Source organism: Chrysochloris asiatica, unplaced genomic scaffold (genome assembly GCF_000296735.1).
Source record: "Chrysochloris asiatica unplaced genomic scaffold, ChrAsi1.0 scaffold00149, whole genome shotgun sequence".
Classification (NCBI taxonomy): Eukaryota; Metazoa; Chordata; class Mammalia; order Afrosoricida; family Chrysochloridae; genus Chrysochloris; species Chrysochloris asiatica.
The window spans coordinates 1,224,811-1,248,399 of NW_006408667.1; the positions used below are offsets into that span (position 1 = coordinate 1,224,811).

The window sequence follows — 23,589 nt, forward strand, 5'->3', positions numbered from 1 at the left end:
CTGGTGAGCTTTGAACTGCTGACCTTGTTCAAAGTGACCAGTACATTATCGTGCAGCGTCGTACCAGGATTCACAGCCATAGCCCTGACAAACCTTGATTTTGGATTTGTAGCATGTTGGAATTGGGAAACAATAAATTGTTGTTGTTTTAAGCCACCCAACTAGTGGTGATTAATGACTAGGGGGTCTTAAAAACTAATAACAGCCATTTAACATACAACTATTGGCTTCTCCTTGTCCAGAGGAAAGACATGTGAAGAAAAACAAAGACTTAAAGAAATAATTAATCCAAATGACTAATGGACCACATGAAGCACAGCTTCCACTATCCTAGGCCGGAAGTAGATAGTGCCAGGCTCCCTTTACTATTGCTCCAATCAGGACTATTTTCTCAGAAGTTCCTGAGAAAATGGGAGAAAAATGTAGAACAAAATGCAAAACTATAAAAAAAAGATCAGATTTACTAAACTGGTAGAAACTGATGGAAACCCTGAGACTGTGGTCATTAAACTCCCTTCAAATCTGGAATGAACCTATCACCAGGGATCACCTTACAGTAAAACAATAGACAAGCCAATAAAGTGAACATGAACACTTGTAAAGAATGCAAGTGTTAATAATCAGCCATACGACACCAAAAGGGTAACAAGTTTAATTGCAATGAAAACAAATTTTCAGTCATTAAGAAGTCAGTCATTCCTAGCATTTTCCTGTTCAAAGGGACAGAGATCTTCTGCTACGGATGTATTACAAATGCACTTCACTCTATATCATGGATTGAATTTTATCCCCTTAAAATATGTGTCCACCACTCGTCTGTCAGTTTGTCATACTGTGGTGGCTTGCATGTTCCTATGATTCTAGAAGCTATGCCATCAGTATTTTAAATACCAGCAAGGTCACCCATGCTGAACAAGTTTCAAATGAGCTTCCAGACTAAGACAAACTAAAAAGAGAGGGAGGCAGACTACTTCTGAATATTTAGTCACTGAAAGCTTTATGAATAGCAGTGGAACACTATTAGATAGCACCAGAATACTAAATATAGAAACATAATGAAGAGCACCAGAATATTGTCAAATATGGTGCTAGAAGATGAGCCCCTAAGTTTGGAAGACACTCAAAACATGAGTGGGAAAGAGATGCCTCCTCAAAATAGAGTTGACTGGTATGATGTGAATGGAGCAAAGCTTTAAGGACCTTCATTTGCTGATAAGGCACAACTCAGAAAGAAGAGAAACAGTTTTAACATCCATTCAAAATCAGAACATGGCACGTACGACATATGTAGCAAGGAAAATTGGAAATTGTCAAAAATGAAATGGAATGCATAAGCATTGATATAGTTGTTGTTGTTATGTGACGTGGTTGGTTCTGACTCATAGCGACCTTGTACAGGGTTTCTGAGGCTGTAAATCTTTACGGAAGCAGAACACCTCATCTTTCTCCTGAGGAACAGCTGGTAGTTTCGAACTGCTGACCTTGCAGCTCACAGCCCGATTCGTAACCACTACGCTACCAGTAGGCATTGGTAAACTGAAATGGACTAGCATTGACCATTTTGAATCTGGCAATTGCATGATTTACTATACGGGGATTGATAAACTGAAGAGGAATGGTGTCGTACTCATCATTGAAAAGAACATTTTAAGATCTGTCATCAAGTATAATGTTGTATTTCATAGGATCATATCCATGAAGACCTTCATCATACAATGAAGACCAGTAAATACCACTATTATTCAAATGTACACACCTACCATTAAAGCTAGTGATGATGGAATTGAAGAATTCTACCAAGTTCTTTAGTTTGAAATGCATCAAAATTGCAATCAAGATGTATTGATTTGTTTTTGTTGTTAGGTGCCATCAAGTCAGTACCAACTCATAGGTACCCTATGCAAAGCAGAACGAAACTGCCTGGACCTGAGCCAACCTCACAATTGTTGCCATGCTTGAGCCCATTGATGCTGTCATATTGACAATAAATCTTATTGGGGGTCTTCTTCTTTTTCTCTCACCCTCCACCTTACCAAACATGATATGCTTCTCCAGTGACTGGTCCCTCCTGACAACATGTCTGAAGTATAACAGATGAAATTTGGCTATCCTGGCCTCCAAGGAGCACTCTGGCTGCACTTCTTCCAACACAGATCTGTTGGTTCTTTTGGCAGTCCATGGTACTTCCAATATTCTCCTCCAACACCAAAATTCAAAGGCATCAATTCTTTTACGATCTTCCTTATTCACTGTCCAGCTTCCGCATGGATATGAGGTTATTGAAAATACCATGGTCAGGCACACCTTAGTCCTCAAGCTGACATCCTTGCTCTTCAAAACTTTAAAAAGGTCTTGTGAAGCAGAATTGCCTAATGCAATATATCCCTTGATTTCCTGACTGTTGCTTCCATGAGTGTTGATAGTTGATCCAAGAAGAATGAAGTCCTTGACAACTTCAATCTCTTCTCCATTGATAAGAAAATTGGTTATTGGTCCAGTGGTGAGGATTTTTTGTTTTCTGTACATTGAGATGCAATTCACACCGAAGGTTGTAGTCTTTGATCTTCATCAGTAAGTATTTTACGTCTTCTTCACTTTCAGCAAGCAAGGTTGCATCATCTGCATATTGTAGGTTATTAATGAACCTTCTTTCAATCCTGATGCCACATTTTTCATCATATAACCCAGCTTCTCAGATTATTTTCTCAGCATACAGGTTGAATAATTATGGTGAAGAGTACAACTCTGTCGTACACCTTTCTTAATGTACTGATAATTACTGTATTGATAATTGCTGGCAATTGGAATGCAAAGGTTGGAAACAAAGAGGAAGAATCAGTGGTTGGAAAATATGACATTAGTAACAGAAAAGATGCTGGAGATTGTATGATAGAATTTTGTAAGAACAACGACTTCTCCATTGAAATACCTTTTTTAAAAAACATAAAAGATGACTACACACATGGAATGGAATGCACAGAAATCAAACTGACTATATCTGCCCAAAGAGATGGTTGTTGTTAAGTGCTGTCTAGTCAGTTCCGACCCATAGCGACTGGACAGGGTTTCCGAGGGTGTAAATCTTTACAGGAGTAGAAAGCATCATCTTTCTCCCATGGAGCAACTGGTAGTTTCGAACCGCTGACCTTAAGGTTCGCAGCCCGATTTGTAACCACTACGCTACCAGAGCTCCAGAGATGGTGGAACTCCTCAATATCATCAGCCAAAACAAGGCCAGGGAAAGACTGTGGGAAAGGCCATTAATTGCTCTTATGCAAGTTCAAGCTGAAGCTTAAGAAAACTAATCCACAAGAGTCAAATATGACCTTAAACATCACAAGAACACATTTGATGCATTAGACACCAAAGAAAGAAGACCAGAAGAGTTGTAGGATGACATCAAGAACATCATACAAGAAGAAAAGGTCATTAAGAAGGCAAGAAAGAAGGAAAACACCAAAATGGATGTCAGAAGAGACTCTGAAACTCTCCAGCGTAGAGATTTTTAAGCAAACGGAAGAAATGGGAGGTAAAAGAGCTAAATAGAAAATTTCAAAGGGCAGCTTGAGAAAACAGTCAAATATTATAACGAAATGTGCAAAGACCTGGAGTTTATAAAACCAAAAGGAAAGAACCCGCTCAGCATTCCTCAAGCTGAGGAAACTGAAGAAAATATTCAAGCTTTGATTTGCAATATTGAAGGATTCTATGTGTAAAATATTGAATGATGCAGAAAGCATGAAAAGAAGATGGAAAAATACAGTCACTGTACCAAAAAGAAATGGTCAATGTTCAACCATTTCAAGAGGTAGCATATGATTAAAAGTCAATGATACTGAAGGAAGAAGTCTGAGATGCACTGAAGGCATTGGCGAGGAACAAGGCCCCAGGAATTGACAGAATACAAATTGAAATCTTTCAACAAAGTGATATGGCACTGGAGGCGCTCACTCACCTATGCCAAGACATTTGGAAGACAGCTACCTGACCAACTGATTGGAAGACATCCGTATTTGTGCACATTGTAAAGACATGTGACCCAACAGATTGCAGAAATAATTGGGCAATATCATTAATATAGCATGCAACTAAAGTTTCACTAAAAGTAATTCAAAAATAGCTGCAACAGAGAACTACCAGAGGTTCAAGCTGGACTCAGAAGAAGACATGGACTGAGGGCTATCATTGCTGATATCAGATGGATCTTGGCTGAAAGTGGAAAATACTATAAAGATGTTTACCTGCGCTTTATTGGCTATGCCAAAGCTTTCGATTGTGTGGATCATGACAAGCTATGGACAACATTGTGGAGAATAAGTATTCCACAACACTTAAAAGTGTTCATTAGGAACCTGTACATTACAACCGTCACCCCTGCTGCGCTTCCGCCTCTTGACTGACTTGACATCCGAGGATGGAAATCTCAGCTTTGAGCCAGACTTAAGGGCCGTAGCACAATGAGATTCATGTTTAACAGCAACCACACAACCACCACTTGTCTGTCTGTCGTGCTGTGGTGGTTTGAGTTGCTGTGATTCTGAGGGCTATGCCACCAGTATTTTAAATAACCAACAGGGTCACCCATGGTGGACAGGTTTCAGATGAGTTTCCAAAAAGACAGACTAGGAAGAAAGAGTGACAAACTAGTTCCGAATCGCTAGTCACTGAAAACTCTATGAATAGCAGAGAAACACTGTCAGATACAGGACCAGAAGGTGGGAAGGCACTCAGAATGCGACTGGGGAAAAAAAATGCCTCCTCCGAGTAGAGAAAAGCTCACAGAACCTTCATTTGCTGATGGGCCACAAATCAAAATGAAGAGAAACAGCTGTAAACATCCATTGAAAATCAGAACATGGAATGTACGAAGTATCAATCTGGGAAAATTGGAGTCAAAAATGAAATGGAACGCATCAACATCGATATCTTAGGCATTAGTGAGCTAAAATGGACTGATATTGGCCATTTTGAATCTGACAACCACATGGTTTACTATGCAGGGAATGACAAGTTGAAGACGAACGATGTTGCATTCATTGTCAAAAAGAACATATCCAGATCAGTCATGAGGTACAATGCTATAAGTGATAGGATAATGTCCATGCGCCTACAGGGAAGCCCAGTTAATACCACTATTATTCAAATTTATGCACCAACCACTAAAGCCAGTGAGGTTGCACAGGACTGGGCAGTGTTTTGTTCTGTTGTGTATAGGGTTGCTAAGTAGGTACCAACTGGATGGCACCTGAAAACAGAAATAAAAATATGTATCAGCTTATCTGGAACATGATTTTCAGTGGTTTGGTTATTAAATAATAGTATAATCCTCCTCCATAAGGTGATCTGATGTCATCAGCTCATCAGTTGTAAGGACAATCTGACATGCAACAACTTTACTCAAGTCACAATCCTGATGTGATGTAAACAGAGTTTCCCTAAGATGTGGCTGGTATCACCTATTATTTAAAAGGAAAGAGGAGTGAGCAGTGATACAGGGCAACCTCAGTATCATCTAAAGTAAAGCTGGGATCACAGTGTATCCTTTTGCAACTGGGGTTGCTGCACTGAATGCCTCCTAGACCCAGGGCAACAGAGATTCCATGCCAGATGAAAACCACTCAGGGTCAAAAGCTCAAAAGGGACCAATACAGAGACCTGTCTCTGGAGCCCTCAGAGAACACCTTCCCCTAGAACTGGCACCATGAATGTGAACTTCTAGCTGCCTTGATTGTGAGAAAATAAATTTCTATTTGTTAAAGTTACCCATAAACACACACCTAGAAACCCCCCAAAATAAAATTTGTGGTTCTTTGTTATGGCAGCCTTAGTTATTTGTTATAAAAGGAAATTAATTAGTGAGCAATACATATATATTAAATGGATTTCCTACCCCATGTCCATACTTCTATAAAATCCAGATAAATGACCTTCCATAGAAAAACATGATGCTAGCTTAGTAAATACTCAACCTTGTTGTGGACATATGTGATGACATTATGATACCAAATGACAGGACAAAATTAGGAGAGTGCATAAAATTCTTTATTTAGAACAATAAAGTATATGTATATATAATGTAATTTCAAATTCAAACCTGTATAAAAAAGGATCAGGACATATAACTATTTTAAAAAGTACACATACAGTATATACACATACACATCACATTTTACAACCTTTTCTTACTTAATTAAATTTCAATCATAATAAAACTATTTAGAATAGTGTTGACATACATTTACAATATGCAAACTCCAATCTATGACTGAACTACCAATATATCTGTGCATCCATCTAAATGTCTGAATACTTTCCAAGTCCAAGAGTGGCAAGTGAACACTATAATCACACGTCGATCCTTAGAATTGAGAATAGGATACTTTGATTGGAAAATTATATTTAGTGAGCCTTACAGCTCAGAAATCAAGTAACTGAAAAGACCGTGCTTTTTTCATTATCTTAAATTTATTTTTTAGAACATCATAACGATTATGATGTTGAAGATGGCAGTTTTAAAATTACAATGCTTAGCAAACATTGTAGGATTATGAATATCCATTCTAATATGGATTCTTTCTGAGACACTTGGTTAATTTCATAAATGTACTGTTATTTTATCTTGATACATAAAAGCATTTTATTGGAAAACAGCAACACCATGCGTTGTGTGACCAAATAACACAAGTGAACTGGACAGAAATTCAATCTGAATGTTTGTATTTTAAAGTCAACTTCAAAATAATATTGTTTCAAATACAAGTGGTTTATCTTGAAATTCCTATCACATTTTCCAAATTTAAAATATAACTATGGATTACTGCTTTCCAAATCGATTCTAAAATACCTTGGTCATTCAAAAACTTTATAAGCATCTTGCATCTCTCTGCTCTTAGCTTTTAACAAAATGAGGGCATAAGAATGCTTGACTTGGTGTGTTTCCAAATATTACACATATCTTATTGTATCTCCTGCTAACTAAAATGTTCTACTACTTTTCATTCTTCAGAGGTGATCCAATATGTTTATTTAAGCAAAGGAAAAAGTCATCTCTTGTATAAATGGTTATTCAATTCACACTACTTGAGACTGAACTTCACTTCTACTAATGGACTCTATTTACAACAGAAACAAGAACAGCAATGACTTTTTATGGTTAAGATGCTTTTCTTCATAAAGAGAGGTGAATATTGTGTTGGAGATAGTTTCAAATCTCTTTGAGCTTCTTTCTTAGTTAGAAGAAAAGGTTTCAGATCTGGGAGTGACCTCATAGCTCATGATACAGATTTGAAAAATAAAAGAAGTGAAAAGCCAAGGAGGAGAGATGATTTACCTTCTTCAGTCAATGATAGAATACAGGCCCCTGACAATTCTTCCCGGCATTCATCCCAGTGTGCCAAACTGCCTTTCTAAAAAGTCTCATTCTTAAAAAAGAATAGATAAATGGAATGGCTGAAAGCTACATATTGGAATTAAATTTAAAAGCCAAAATTTAGGTGTGGAAGAACATTAAAATAAAATTCATGATTTCTGAAAGGATTTTCTATTAAATTTAAAACTTCAACTGAAATAGATAGTTAAATGTGCCACAAAAACTCTTTAAAGTACTTTATAATACTTAATGCGTTTAATTCTTACTAAAAATCAAACGCTTCATTTGGACCTATACGTTTTTCATTTTAATAGCTCGGTTACTTGTTCTATTACATTGTTGAAAAATCCATTTGTTCCAGACTCATTAAAAAATGGCAGTGTGTAGGCGTGCAAGTATATCACATTCAGGAACACTTTGATCACTGGTCAAGCACCATTTATCATGGAACCAGTTGCTTTTTTTTTTTTTTTTTTAATTTATATATATAGACTTGGGTTCTACAAAAGAGGTGCAATACTTTCAGTACAATTTAGACTCTGCAGGGCTTCTGAGATTATTTAAAATGGCAAGTTTGAAACATTGCAAGAGAGGACTATTAGACAGATGGCACCATTTTGAAAGATAACTTCATGCTTATGAGGTCAGGCGTGAGTTTGCTGTAACTCATGAAGGAGGACATCTAGAACATACATGGGTTCAAACACACAAAGATATAGATGCATACTTTTCTCAAAGCAGATATGACACAGTTAATGCCCAAGCAGTTAATATCCAAAATAATGTCCAGCGTTTTTTCTATTCTTCATACATTTTATTGAATTTTAGCATTTCCAAAAATTGGTAATTCATCATGTAACTCTCTATAAACCAACACATTTAATTAAGTAGAACGCATGTCCCCTCCCCAGATTTCATATTTTCAGAGTTTGTTCATTTGACTTTATTGATTAGGACCATATCCTTGAGTGCTAAACTCCAACTACTAGCTTTGAGAACACACACACATTTTTGTACTCTCAAGCTTATTAAACAGCATTTCCATATGCTCAAGATATTACAAGCCATTGGTTAAATAAATCAGTCTGTTTGGTTGAAAAGAATCAACCCAGGCAGCCATGCCCTATGTACACAGCGCATGTTAAACTGTGTCTATTTTTCTCAAAACAATCATTGTCACACATTCAAACTGGTTCTTTTAGCAATTAAACGGATGTCTGGCTTTGTTAGTTACTGATTGTGCCAAAGGATATCTAAGGGCCTGAACAAGTTAATGCAGTTTCCTTCTCAAAGCATCTGGGTTGTATCGTAGAGAAATGATTAGAACCTTAACATTTTTAAAGAAGGAAGGAACTATAGACATCATCTGGGCTTTTTGGCACAAACATTGCAAAGGCCACTTACCAGAGTTATATTTGGATTAGCTTTGAACATAAGCTAAAATGTAACAATACCAGAAATATTTGAACTTTTGAAATAAAATGAAAGCTACCAGTTTGGTTTTTATGCTCTTTTGTATCACTAAGATTGGAAATGGTCAGATTATGGTCATGGTGCATGGCAATGTTGGCACAAGGTTAAATTAGACTGGAAAGTTTTGAATTCTTATATTTGTTTATGTTATAGCAAAAGAAACTTCATCACAATAAACCATAAGAAAATATTCTTTGACTTTAGTCAGATGTTTCTTTGACTATAAAAAAGTTGGCAAGGGGAATTCACATAATCGCTTAAGAGCACTAGATGAAAAGCACAGTGTCCGTTTTGAGAATTCTTGCCAAATTCATTTTTAATATGCAAACGCTGTCACACATTTTAAATAGCAAACTGACATGCACAACTACATAAAGCTCTCTCTGTGTTTATTTTTTATATTCATAAATTCATAAACCTTAATGAATATAATAGAGTGCCTGATTTAAATAAATGGATCCTTTAAACAGATAATGGTGATTATATGACAAATAACTAAAGTTTCTGAAATTCTGGCGTTCTTTAAAAGTCAAGTAACCTAGTTTTCAACACCCATATAAATCTTGTGGGTGTGATTTTCTAACCTTAGATACAAGACATCATAATTTATTTTCACTCTCCCATGGTGTAAATTTAAAACGGAACCTTCATACATTCACTATTTTCTCCTAAATCTGCTTATACAACTCAGTAATAGTTTTAGAATATAAATGTTTTGTAATATATTTTGCAGACATGATTTTACACTCTATAGTTGTCAAGGGAAATGGCAGACTTCACCAGGGGTGCCAAGTGTCATTTCTGCTGTTGCGTTCATAGCTTCTTCATGAGTTTACTCTTCAGAGGTTCTTCATTCTTCAAAGATTTCATTGCTCTAGTCCATTCCTGGCTCCCTTCCCTGGACAGGATCAGCCAGGTCTAATTGTTGAGTGCTATGTGGGTAAGCATGGTTTATGTAAAGAAGAGAACAAGATCAGACCTGTCACTAACTCATCAGCTACAAGGTGACTTGCTGCCTACTCCTACCACTTAGGTCCCACTGCTTTCCATACTGTACAGTGGCCGATGCAATTGAGTTTTCATTTGGTTTTAAAAAAAATTTTTTGAGAAAAACACTGTTACCCCCACTATCCAGGCTGAAATCTACTTGCAGAGACCAGGTTAACTATGGCTGCAGGTTGTAAATGAAAAATAAAGCTATAAGGTTTTTCAGCAATTAGACATTTCTGGGGGCATGCAAATGGTGCGTGCAGTCTTGGACACGGGCTTTCTTTCCCAACATCAGTCGCAGATTTTAAATGAGACCGCAAGTCCCCCAGGTCCTTAAAATAGAGTGCTGCTCCATGCAAGTTCTTCTTTATAGATGATTAATTCAGTGCCAGTTTTGCAGTAAAACTCTTTGCTCCAATTTCTGAATCATCCTTTTAGAGTCATGGGTAGCAAGAACAGATAAAGATGTGGTCTGTCACTCCAGACAGAATATGAATTTGTTTTAAGCTGCTTCATTTATGAAGCAAACATGAACTGTTACCCGCCTAGACAGAAGGGAGAAAAACAGAACGATTATGGCATGCCTGTAATCTCCCTTTACATTCTCAGTCACTGAATTAATATGATTATGCAGTGAATAATAATAGACTTTCAATACATGCCTCATTTATGCAGTCTAAATGAATTTGATACAGTTTTTTTCTAGATACAGTGATCTATTTGTTACTTTCTGTCATATATTCTCATTGTTTTGCTTTTAAAACACTTACCATCATCATATTTATTATCCATCTTTTCTCATTAAAATGTAAACTGCATGTGAGTAGGAAACTATGACTATACTGTTTCCTGCTATACCCCAATAGTTAGACCAGTCTCTGACACATAATTATTGTTGTTAAGTGCTGTCGACTTGATTCCTACCCATAGTGGCCATGCACTGGGTTTCTGAGGAGGGGCTGGAGGGTTTGAACAGCCAACCCTGTGGTTCATAGTCCAGTGCTGATCATACAGTCACACCAGGCCCTTAACTGGCATTCAGTGAATATGTACTGAATGAAAGAATGGATGAATAAAAACATGTGGCATTCACGCCTGAAGGTATTGTATCAATTTTCTCAATTTGCATTGGATGATAAAAGGATATCTAAAAAGACTACAAAAAGGAAGTATATAAATGATGATGAGAGAGAGGGTAACAAAGGCAGTAAATGGCTGGAGAATTGAGAAGTATGAGGAGGCTTCAAAAAGTTCATGGAAAAATGGAACTAAAAGATGATACAATTTCTCTTTGGACTTTTAAAAGGCCCTCATAGATGGATGCAATGGCAGAAGAGAGATATTGGGACAAGTGGAGAAATCGGTCACTGAGAAGTTGTACTATCTTAAATTTTATCTTGTAGGGTTTGAGAAATCACGTTCTCTGATGAAATAGCAGCAGTAAGATCTCATCCAAGTCTGCAGTCAAAGAAGGGAAGACTACAATCCTGGCACCAGATCCTGTAGAAGCCTTCAGGGAGGTTCATTTGGCTTCAGCCTAGCTTATTGTACTTGTTGAAGAATAAAAGCCATACTTTGATTTAGTGCTTCAGGAATGGTGTTAAACCAGGGTTCTGGATGCAGCTTTCAGATTGTCAACTTTTATATATAAAGAATATGTATTTCTGCATCAACTTTTCATTAAATATAGTGTCATTTGATCTTTAATCATAGCCCCTTAATACATGGACATTTTGCTTTTCTTTTATTACTGAACTCACTTAAAAACTTTTCATAACTTTGGCTTCTTTATCAAAACCAGAATCCAGACCAGTGGTTTAAAACAGCCTAGATCATTACAGATCATTACATAGGTTCTGTATAGAATTCTACCATCTGAGTAACAAGAAGGGCAGCATTTTTCCCTGAGTGTCTCTAAATTTTAAATCCTAAGAACTAACTACATCAAAAGTTACCAAACAAAGAACTCCAGAAACTGGAAAGTCTATACACAGAAAGTAGAATTAAATCTAGAAAGAAAAACAAAGTAGCATTAAGAGAAAACGTCAGAGATCCAAAATACAAAGCAGACATTTTTAAAAAAAATAAACCTTAAAAAGAAAAGAGAATATTACAAGACACAAAAGGATTTTTTTTTTTTTTTAAATAAAGAACTATGGAATACTTTAAGGAGCTGTGGTAGTGCTTAACACAAAGAGGAGGATGTCTGCTCCCATAAAGATTTACAGTTTCGCAAACCTTACATTGGGTCACGATGAGTCGGAATCTACTCAATGGCAGTGTGTTAGAGAATAATTTGAACTTGTAACCTTCATCCAAGATAGAGAAGTAATGACTGGAAATCTATTTCTGACTTTGTTCCTGGATCACTTAGCAAAGAAAATAAACTTGAAAGCTGATGATAACTTTTCCCATAAAATGAAAACTAGAATGTTTATAATGATTCTTCAAATTTTTAGTAAAAACTCATGAAATGTGGGAACAGAACGTCACGTCTTTCTCCTGCAGAGTGGCTTGAACTGCCGACCTTGTGGTTTCTAGGCCCGTGTTTGTCATATAGAGCCACTGTGTTCCCCACAGCACTGTTTGTTGTTAAGTGCCATCGAGTTGGTTACGACTCACAGGAGCAGCTGATAGGTTTGAACTACTGACCTTGTGATTCGAAGCCCAGTGCTAACTCTACAGTGCTACACCAGGAGTCCACAATGCCACTGTGTTATTACTGTTAAGTGCCATAGAGTCAGTTCTGACCCACAGTGAGCCTGTATAGAGTTTCTGAGGAGCAGCTGGTGAGTTTGAACCACTGACCTTGCAGTTCGAACCAACCTTGCAGTCCGGTGCATTAACCCACAGCACTACAACAGGACTCCACAGAGAGCCATAAATAGAGACTTAGGAGCTACGGTAGGGTAGTGGTTACAAGTCGGGTTGCTAACCTCAAGATCAGCAGTTCAAAACTACCAGTCATTCTGCAGGAGAAAGATGAGGCTTTCTGCTCGTGTAAAGATTTACAGCTTCAGAAACCCTATGCAGGGTCGCTATGATTTGGAACTAACTTCACAGCACATAACTACCACCACCACCAAAACAGAGATTAATTTGTAGTCAGCTTTTTGGAGAGGGTGTCATCTGAGCTGAGCTTTGAGAAGGCTATGCAGAGATGAGTATGAATGAGTATACTCACATTTTCTTTCATTACACAATCAATTCTAAACTGACAACTCAGTAAATACGTGAGTAGTAAGTTCATTTCTGAACAATGCTAAACTTCTTTAACCCATATGTCCAATTTGATTCTTTGTCTACATAAGTAATATTTCATATGATGAGAAAAATAAAGACAGCCTTCCCATGTGACGGTATTTTCTCTTGCTTTGTACACCTTGTTGTCTTATTGATCAAAATCAGCACACACACACATACCTTTGCAGTCCCTCAATAGAAGGTGCCCTCATTTAGAGTTCCTTCATTCACTCATTGAATATAAGCACTTACTGAGAGTCTACATGTTCAGGCATCATTGTCTGGTTCTTGTTGGACACCTAGCAAGAACCAGACAAACCCACTTTCTGTTCTCCAACACTACCTGACCAATAGGCATAAGCACAAATTGCCTGTCCATGGATGGCTGCTTGACTATGGTTGCTTATTTATCTAATACTTCATTCCTGTTGTGCCAGACTTCATCATTTTTGTCAGTAATCATGCTTTTGTCCAACGTATGAAAAAACTCTTCTCCTTTTTCAGCTCCCCATCCTGGTTTTTCTACAGGCTCATTTTTCCTGTCAGTTAATGTGAATAATAAAAAATAAAACCCAAACAACTGGTCTGGATTTTTCCCATCATAATGTATTCTCCAAAGGCCACAAGACGAATGCTACAATTGAAAGCCACAGGGTTAGAAGCCTGCATGCCAAATTAGGATTTCTGCAATACAATCCCAAAACAAACACCAGAGGACAGGACATGACTTGAACCTATAAGACTCAATTAACCATTTTATGTGTAATTTGTGGAAGTCTGGTTGAAAGGGAACCCAAACAGCAGCTAGGAATGAAACGAGGTGGCTTGTTTTAGGGCTGAAGAACAGAAACATGGGTTTCTAGAAAAAATAATTATTTCAGCTCAGGAATACTAACTCAGAAAATGAAAATGATAGTGCAAAGAATGGTATTCATTGGACACAGTTATCAAGAACATGATTGCTGATAAGAATGATGAAGTAGGACACACAGGAATAAGGTGCTGGAGAAATAATCAACCTAGTTATTACAGTCTCCTGGGAAGGCAATAGGATCAGCACTGGGTCATGAATCACAAGGTCGGCAATTCAAACCTACCAGCTGCTTCTCAGAAACCCTATACAGGGTAGCTCTGAGTCAGAACCAACTCAATGATGCTTGTTAACCAATGTTAATGATGCTTGTTAACCAACTCAATGATGCTTGCTAACAACAACAATTACTACACATTACGTTATTCCAGGTTATTGAAAAATGGTGTTTTATAACCATAAAAGAGTCCTGATCATCAGATCAGCACTGAAAGGTCAGCAGTTTAAAACCACCAGCTGCTCTTATACTGGAAATCCTCTACGGGTTTGAAGTGGAATCTACTCGAAGGCATTCAACAACAACAAAGCAGCATTACTCTAGAAGGGAATCAATGAAGAAGTAAACTATTAAGGCTCAGCTTCCCTGGGGGAAGGCTCAGCTCTGGAGACAAATCTCTGAATCTGAGGCAGAAGTAAACTGACAGTAGAAGGCAGAGCTGCCCTCAGACCCACTGCACCTGTAATTATCTGTAAGAGTCAATGAGGAAGGCCAGAGAAGAACTGTGGATTTAGGAAGAGGAGAGAACATCTGTATACCACTGAGGTTAAATGTACTGGGGATTTCAGGAGTAGTTACCAAATTAACAGCCAGTATTATACTGTTTTTCTTCTCTTCAGGGGTAATGCTCGAATAAAATTCATTATTCCAGTACTATTTTATTTTAGTGCTAATTTGCTCTAATTTATTTTCTGGTATAAAAAATGCTATAAATAAACACTAAACTGTTTTGTTTTGATTTTGTATAACTTCAATACAGGATGAATCCATTAATCAGGACTACCACTGCTTAATGTTCAAAACTAGAGATGCATATAATGAATTAGATACACACAGTTCAATTATGTAACAGCTTTAGAACATAGTGACATCTGCTTCATCATAGGCTTCATAATACTTTGTTTCTAAAGTATGGCCCCCAAGATGCTGTATGTTGTTGTTGTTATGTGCCGTGGAGTTGGTTCTGACTCATAGAGCCCCTGTACAGGGTTTCCAAAGCTGTAAATCTTTACAGGAGCAGAAAGCCTCATCTTTCTCCCGTGGAACAGCTGGTAGTTTTGAACTGCTCACCATGAGGTTTGCAGCCTGATTCGTAACCACTACACTACCAGAGCTCCTTTAAGATGCTGTATAGTTCCCCTTAAGTATTTTTGTTTGAATTCTAAAAACTTACCAATGTACGAAAGCAACAGTGTTGATACAAGCCACAATTACACTTCTTGAAATTCTCTCTCTTTTTCTTGCAACATACTGAAAAACAACAAGAAAAATGCTTATTCGCTTTTGGGCATAAATTCTGAAGTACACTGTGATCTTGGCATTTTAAAAGACATTGTTGTTGTTGATAAATCCAATTGCAAAGGTTGCAAAACTGAGTGGAACGCATACATTCATAAATCATACTTTGTGGAAAATGGTGTCTATCGCAACAGTCTTTCCAAATAGTTTTAAATTTTGTCTGCATATGTACATAATCATACTAAAAATGCCAGTGTGCATTTAATATGTAGGGATGATATGAGAGTAACATGTCCAATAAAAATTATAACTGAATGTAAACAAAAATGGTGTTGCTAGGGCAATATGTTGTTGTTGTTATTAAGTGCCGTTGAGCTGATTCCGACCCATAGTGACCCCATATAGGGTTTCCAAGGAGCAGTTGGTGAGCTTGAACTACCGACCTTGCAGATGAAACGACTTTGCAGTCTGATGCATTAGGCCACAGCGCCACACCAGGACTCTACTATACAGAATAAGGTAAACACTCGATCAGGGTCAGCTACACTAAATGGATGGGCTTCCTACAATTTTTAAAAACTTGTTTGTGGAGTAAATACTAAATACATTGAGAACAATTAATGACTCTGAAAGCCAGAGCAAAGCAAAATTATAAATAGGTAACAGAGAAATCACTGAAAGTAGTGACAGGATGTGTCATTAGGAACCATGCTTTAAGAAAGAATGTGGCAAAGCTGGACAAAGACAATGACTGTTACCAAAGAAAGAGCTAAGCTTGGGAAGGAAGTCTGAAAATATAACCAATATGTGTCTGATTGTTATTGTTAAATGCCGTTGAATGGTATGGAAAATGAGAATAATCCAACCTGCCTTGAGACTGAGCAAGCAAGGCTGCTGCTTACAGAAGTAAAGGAGGCAGAGATGACCACCTTCTGATTCCCTAAGAAGAGCCATGAAAACAAATATATAAAGGTATCCTACAGATAAATGCAGATGTAAGACTGAAGAGAGACAGAGAGATTTTATAAATAAGAAGCTCTGGTAATGTAGTGGTTACAAGTCAGCGGTTACAAGTTAGTTTGCCAACCTCAAGGACAGCAGTTGGAACCTGCCAGCTATTCTGAGGGAGAAAGATGAAGCTCTCTGCTCCTGTTTTTTTGTTTTTGTTTTTTACAGCCTCAGGAACACTATATGGGGTCACTACAAGTCAGAACCAACTCCACAGCATATAATCAAGCAACCAACCAAGTTCATGTGCACAGTATGCAAAATAACGACATCAAACTTATTTACACGTACATTTAGCACAACAAAATACCTTATCTCATTATCCTCTTCACTGATCTGTGCATTTTCAACTGCCCTGGTAAGACTTGGCTGTTTCTTCTGGGAAAAGAAGAATGACATAAACTATAAAAATCTCAATGAACAGTGTAATATTTAATAAGTAAATAATCTCAAGTTTTGATTTTTTTATATTAATAATTCCAGTAATGTTTTTCAGCATGCAGCATACAGAATCTTTTTCAACAAAAAAGTTATGAAACTGCATGGCATTCCTGGCTCAACATTTTTAGGATGTTAGATATAGGAAAGTAACAAAGAAACTGCCAGATCTGAATCGTAATCAAAATCGAATTCAAGGAGTTGAGTCACGATGATGTAGCACATTTACAAATTTTGACAGGTGTCAATGAGAAGGAAAAAAGTTTAAAAATTCTTCAAACATTTTTTTTTAAATATTAAAAATAACAGATAATGGAGTGGCATTTCTAGTTGGCATTTAAGCACATGCTACAATTTTCAGCATCTTTTCTTCCTTTTTATATTTAGCTTAGGCTATTTAATCCAGTTCCCATTTCTTTTCTTTTTAAAGTTTTTATTGTGAATTGAGTGATAGTTTTACATGGGGGAACATCAGTTTTATACTCATCCTATTGTATTTGTTTCGTTGCAATGATTACAATACACTGCATGCTTCATCATTCAACAGTATTTGTTTCTACTCCCTCTGTTGTTTGGGTTTTTTTGGATGTGCACCTAAACAACCAGGAATATACAGTCATTCAGACCATAAGAGGGCACACCCTGCAAGCCTACCTCCTAGCCACCAGCACACATCCCCTCTCCCTCCATGAGTCTACAGTTCTCAACTGCTCCATCTCTCCATGCTATCATCTCTGTCTCCGTCTCTGGGTAGGGTCCCACACTCTGTTCCTGCTCTTCTCCCTTATGGTCCCAGGGTTCTCCACTCCAGGACTGTAAGATCAACCACCCATCCCTTTTGCTACAAAATTTCTACCTTTATAGTTGCGACAATCACAATTAGTCATGATAACGATTACTCACTATTGAATCATGAGAATCTTGTCCCCATCTTTTTTCACCAGACCTGTCTAGACAGGATGAAAACCACTCAGTGGGGATTCTACCTTCCCATGGACACTCTGAATCTAAACTCCCTCTTGAAAACTTGTAAGCCAGTCACTTCGTGCCTTTACAGCCCCCTTTCGCCCCATTTTAGGTAGCCAATGTCTTAAGTTGCCCATCCCTATCAACCCTGTGTACAGAGGGGATGAGGATGGTCCTTGCTATAAAGATTCTTTCCCTCTTGATTGGTATTTAAAGCTACTATATCCATTAAGTATAGGTCAAGTACATCAGATTGTAGTTATTTACACTAGTTTTCTTTTAAAAAAAAATTAATTTTCCTCTTTTCCTTCCGCTAGTTGGGTTCTTAACTTCCAGCCATTGAAGCTAGGTCCAATGAGCACTATCTGCAAGTTTAGGCACCCTTGTACGTATCTCCTCACTACATATTAACTGGACGCTTCACTCTCAGCTCTAGCCCTACATGACCATGTCCTTTTCCAAGGGCTCAGGTGTCCGCACATCTCACTGTACTTCAGACCAATCAGCTTTCAACATACTCCAGGTCGATGGGGGTCTATGTAACTTGGTGGAGCACAGCCCATCTCTTCATTGCTGCTTTCCCCTCACTTCCTCTCACCAGTAGACCAACGTGGTTTCCAGCAAGCTTACATGCCTGCTTGTATATGCCCTTTGAGTTTCAGTCTTTTGAGGGGGTTTGTCCTGAAGGGACTTGATTGCTTGCCTTGAAGGCTCCCTGGTGAACTTGTTTGTTCTTGCAGTAGCCATTCGGACCTGCCACTTTTGTTTTTGTTTTTCCCTGCTGGTCTTCATTTCAAAAAGTGTCTTCTGTTCCTCTAGTTGCTTCAGGCTGGTCTGCTTGTCTTTTCAAGTGGGAATTACCCATCTCAGAAGATTCTTGATGGGGATCAGGATTCCACCTAAGGTTATACCCTACAAAAATTCCACAGAAAGCCTCTTTCACTGGGCAAGGTCTAGCATCCCTTTTAGGTATTCTAATCAGTTATAGGCTAAAGGCCGACTTCCAAGCTTTCTATAATCATGTTTCCAGATATTCCTTTCTATCCCCCTCAAGTACCTATTTTATAATAGTAGGAAAGAGAAACAAATATTCATAAAACAGTCAAGCATCTTAACAGTATTTCCCCTCTTTTACCCATTCAGACTATGCCTCAATGCCTGTATCACAGGGCCCTTTTGTTTCAAGGCTGAGCACACATCACTATTTACCTCTGTTCCATTTAGCCCATGCAAACTTGCCTAAGTGTTCTCTTATCAACCTTGTTCTTCTGTCTCCCTCCCCCTTCTTGTATATTGTCTAATCGAACACCCGAACTGTGATGTGTCTATCCCCTGCCTTGTGCTCTGCCGTCCACTTCTCACCCCGCCCTCCCCTACCCCGCTGGCGTTGCCACGTATGTCAATCTTTGGTTGTTGACTGTTCATGCTGGTTTTCAATCCAAAGAACTCCCTTTAGGATGTTTTGAAGGACTGGGTTGGATTTCAGAAAGACTCTTAGCTTCTGTTCATCCTGGAATGTTTTGATTGCACTATCATATTTTATTGACAGCTTTGCTGGGTAGATGATTCTTGGTTGGCAGTTTTTGTCTTTTAGGGTTTTATATATGTCTCCCTACTGCCTTCTTGCCTGCATGGTTTCTACTAAGATATATCAGAGCTTAATCTGAATGGTTTGCCTTTGTAAGTAACACTTCTCTTTTCCCTGGCTGCTTTTAGGAGTCTCTCCTTGTCTTTGATTTTGGAGAACTTGATTATGATATGTCTTTGTGATTTTCTTTTGGGGTCTATCCTTCTTGGGGTTCGTTCGGCCTCTTGAATAATTATCTTTTTGTTCTTCAAGATATTAGGGAAATTTTCTTACAGAAGCTCCTCAACTATCTACTCTGTGGACTTCTGTGATTCTTCCTGTTCTGGAAAGCCAACAATTCTTAAGTTATTCCTCTTCATGTTGTCCAACATGAATGAATCTTAGATTCTCTTCAGTACATTTTATCCTTTTTTTCTGCTTGCTCTTCTATCTTAGCAGTATTGAGAGATTTGTCTTCCAGATTGCTGGTTCTGGCTTCTATTTCTTCAATTCTATTCCTTTGCCCTTTCAGTGTATTATTCATTTCTGATATTTTATTATCAACTATTTGGACCTCTTTTTGTAGGTTTTGAATTGTTTCCAATGCTATTATCTATCTTATGTGATTGCTCCTGTAGCACTTTCCTGACTTCTTCCATATTTTCCTCCACCCATCTCTGAAGCATTTGGATTTGTCTCCATATCATTCCTGAATTCCTTCTCAGGCAGAACCAAAGCTTACTCTTCTTATAAAGGGAAGTCTATGCCTACCTCCAGCTCATTTGTCTCAGTTACTCTTTTCTGTTTCTGGACTCGTGCCAAGATCTTTTGTTGTTTCTTGGACATTTTCAATAGTTAGATGTGTTTTAAATGATTAAATGAGTGTATTTTGATGTATTATTAAGCCTACTGAGTGCCTCCTTGTGGATGTGTTCGGGAGATAAGTTTCCCTTTTCATGTCTCATATTACTCAACTGCAAGTAGTCTTAGCAAGTGCTGGGTATGTAATGTGTAGCACCTGGTATTGGCTCCTACCCAGATGGTGGGATATTATAGGATATGCTTGTAGCTTGGCTATGTGGTCACGATTGCTGTCTCTTCTTGGGTAATGTAGGGAGAGAAAGGTCTCACCCCAAGGAAAAACATAGGACCAAAAAGGCAAAAAACAGAAACAAAAGTAAAACCAAAATATAAAACAAAACAAAGTAAAAAAAGCAATAGAAAACAACAACAAAACACCCGTAGCAAATTAGTGCAGTTTTCTTTTCTGAGTAGATCAGTGTGCATGCACAGCGGAAACCTTGAGGGGTGGGTGGGTGTGTCCATTTAAACTGGCACCCCCTCTAGTCATCACAGTGGGGGGTGCACAGACAGAGAATGAGAAATGAGTGGAAGAAAGATTGTTCACACATTTTTCTCTGATGATTGGTTAGGTCTTTCCATATCCACAATGTCCTTCTCCCTTTAGTGTGTTTTGAACAGGTGTTGGGTTTACACACTGATCTTGTATATTGTAGTTGGTGTTGGTTCTTGTTGGGGTTTTAGATCATGCAAATACTTCTTGGTTGTATGGCCAGACTTGCTGTCCCTTATTACATAAGGCAGGAATAATCAAGTTCCCGCCTAAGTAAGAGAGCCAACTTCCTGGCTGAATCCCACAGTCAGATTTCTTAAGAATCCTCTGGAGGATTAGCCTCTGGACTTTTGGCTAACTTTGCACCGTGGGAAAATTTTGTGCCCTATGTGGGCAATGCCGGACCCTTTTGGGGGTGTGCTCCCACTGGAGTGAAAACACCTGTGCTGGGCAGAGAGGGTGTGACAGGGCGAAGCACAGGAGTTGAAGAAAAAAAAAAAAAAAATCACAACTCTTTTTCCATAAATAGCTGGGTGGATTTTGCTCCCTAGCTACTGGCTGTGGGTCTGCCTCTAACCTCCACCAACACTGTGCATCAGAGGAAGAGTCTCAATTGATTCAGAAATCTCGGGGTTCCTTCTAGTTTCATTAGATTTCTCCACACGTAGGCCTCCGAAATTACTGCCCCTTACTTTATATTGACTTTAAAGCTCTGGGATTGTCCTGGCAAAGCGTTTTTTTTTTTTCCTCTGGCTTTTCCATGCTTCCACCAAAGAGACTTTCCTGAGTCTCTAGTCTCTTTCGCTTCCTCCACCCCCAAACCGGAAGTTCCACTTCCCATTTCTTAAGTGTGTATTCTCAGAGGAGTTGGCTCCAAAGTATGATGAGGAATGGGGAAAAAAATCAATGTGAGATTTAAATTTTGTTGGGGCTACAAATTAAGGTTAGACTCATTGTTTCTTGGTAGAATTCTTTCTCCAGAAAGAATGCTTTATTTGTTAATCATTTATGTAAATATTGTATGAACAAATAAATGTGTAAAGGTCAGAAGAGTTGTTGATCCAGGGAGAAAAAGTATAGCAGCACTTACCTTCCAGTAGAAGGCTCCAAATGCAAACCCAACTACAAGAGAAAAGAATGCTGGCAATGCCATGGCTGCCCACTGTAGGTCAGATTCACCAATGGGATGTTCAGCTTTCCCTGTAATTAGAATAGCACAGTGGTGAAAATAGCAGAGCCATGCTAGAGGTTTTGCTCTCATGCTGTGGTTGTTTCCAATGGTTTCAGTAAAGTATTCTTGACTTATCTCCACTTAAAATATTTGAAAGATTGATTTTTCTGCTGAGTATTGCTTTGAGAAATACTGCTTTGGGGAAGGAAATGCAAGTCTTTCTATTCTCCAAAAGATAAATATTGGAAAAGAAAGAAACCCTAAAAACAGAAGGAAATTAGACTTGGCTACATTGACACATATGGAGCGTAGGTACAGTCGTGGCAGATTCTTGGAAGAGGGGTGGTGGTGGCTTATACTAAACAAGTATCTCTATCTCTGATGGTCATGTCACTTTCTCACTTTTATGACCTTGGTCCAAAAAACGTTAAAGATAACACTGCAACCTGGATCGAGTTCTGCATGTATTAAGCCATACTTCTGATCTGTCTCAAATACCATTACATAGCTACTATATTGTAATATTATTAGGTATCTCAAGTTTAGAATCATGACTGTTTTTTCATTCATCAGTATTCTCTTAATATTCATTTACTGGATGCCAGGTCATGTCAAGCATTGTGCTAAGTGCTAAAAAACAGTGTGATTTTTTTCAGACTTTTAATGTTAAAAACCCTGAGACATTTAATGTTTAATAATGGTTAAAATCAAGGAGCTCTGGTAGCATAGTGGTTACGAATCGGGCTGCGAACCTTAAAGTCAGTGGTTCGAAACCACCAGCTGCTCCATGGAAGAAAAATGAGGCTTTCTACTCCCGTAAATATTTACACCCTCGGAAACCCCGTACAGGGTCGCTATGAGTCGGAACCGACTCGACGGCACTTAATAACAACAACAACAATGGTTAAAATCAGTGTCTCTCCACAATTTCCTCCAGTAAGTAGCTTAGTAAGATAGAAAGCAATGTGGAATAAGGTAAAACAATGGTCAGGGCTATAATAAATAAGCAAGAGAAAAAACACAGAGCATCTTGATGACCCATTTTTTTAAGGAAGACCAAGATCATGGATAATGACAACTGTCAGATGAGTATTAATGATGCGAATGAAGAAAACAGTCATGATTCTAAACATGAGGTCCCTAAAAATGAGATTGTTGTTAAGTGCCACCATAGCAACCCTGCGTGTTTGGAGTTCTGCCCTTCTAGTTTCAGTATAGTACTTGTATGACAGTGCCACACCAGGAGTCCTAAAGAAATGAGATTGGCTTGGGACAGCTTTCTTGATTCTAATCTTGCTCTTCTAAGAGAAACAGAATGATTCAAAAATTAAAAGATATCTCCCACAAGGATCGTACCTCCCAACATGAGATTTAACGTTTTGAAAACTTCCTCTGCCTCCTCACAGGGAATAACTTAATTACTTGGGAATACTGACACACTGGTGCTAGAGTGTACATTAAAATCTCAGTATTCTTTCAAACATGTATTTAGAAAGCATAAGTGTTCAACAATTATATGATTCAAATGCAAACTAATCAAGGTTCAGTGATTGTTTTACTCTAGTTTTACAATGCAGCTAACTTTCAGGTTATTGATTATATACATATGAATGATATATGGATTACCAGATCAACCTCCAATCACCTACTTAATTTACAACTTATCTGTTGTTATCTGTTTTT

At 38.0% G+C, this 23,589-nt stretch overlaps 1 protein-coding gene across 2 annotated transcripts in view; it reads right to left on the minus strand.

The window, feature by feature from the left end:
• Positions 1–9,776: 9,776 nt before the first annotated feature.
• Positions 9,777–23,589, minus strand: part of KITLG (KIT ligand) — a 126,283-nt gene continuing 112,470 nt past the window's right edge. The window contains exons 7-10 of one of the 2 annotated variants that reach the window (XM_006870706.1): positions 21,826–21,935; positions 16,721–16,788; positions 15,338–15,414; positions 9,777–10,377 (exon numbers count right to left, since the gene is read on the minus strand). In XM_006870706.1, coding sequence (XP_006870768.1) covers positions 15,375–15,414; positions 16,721–16,788; positions 21,826–21,935 — 218 coding nt within the window. In that variant the 3' untranslated portion in view covers positions 9,777–10,377; positions 15,338–15,374. The remainder of the gene's footprint in view (positions 10,378–15,337; positions 15,415–16,720; positions 16,789–21,825; positions 21,936–23,589) is intronic. The other variant, XM_006870707.1, reaches the window with a different exon arrangement.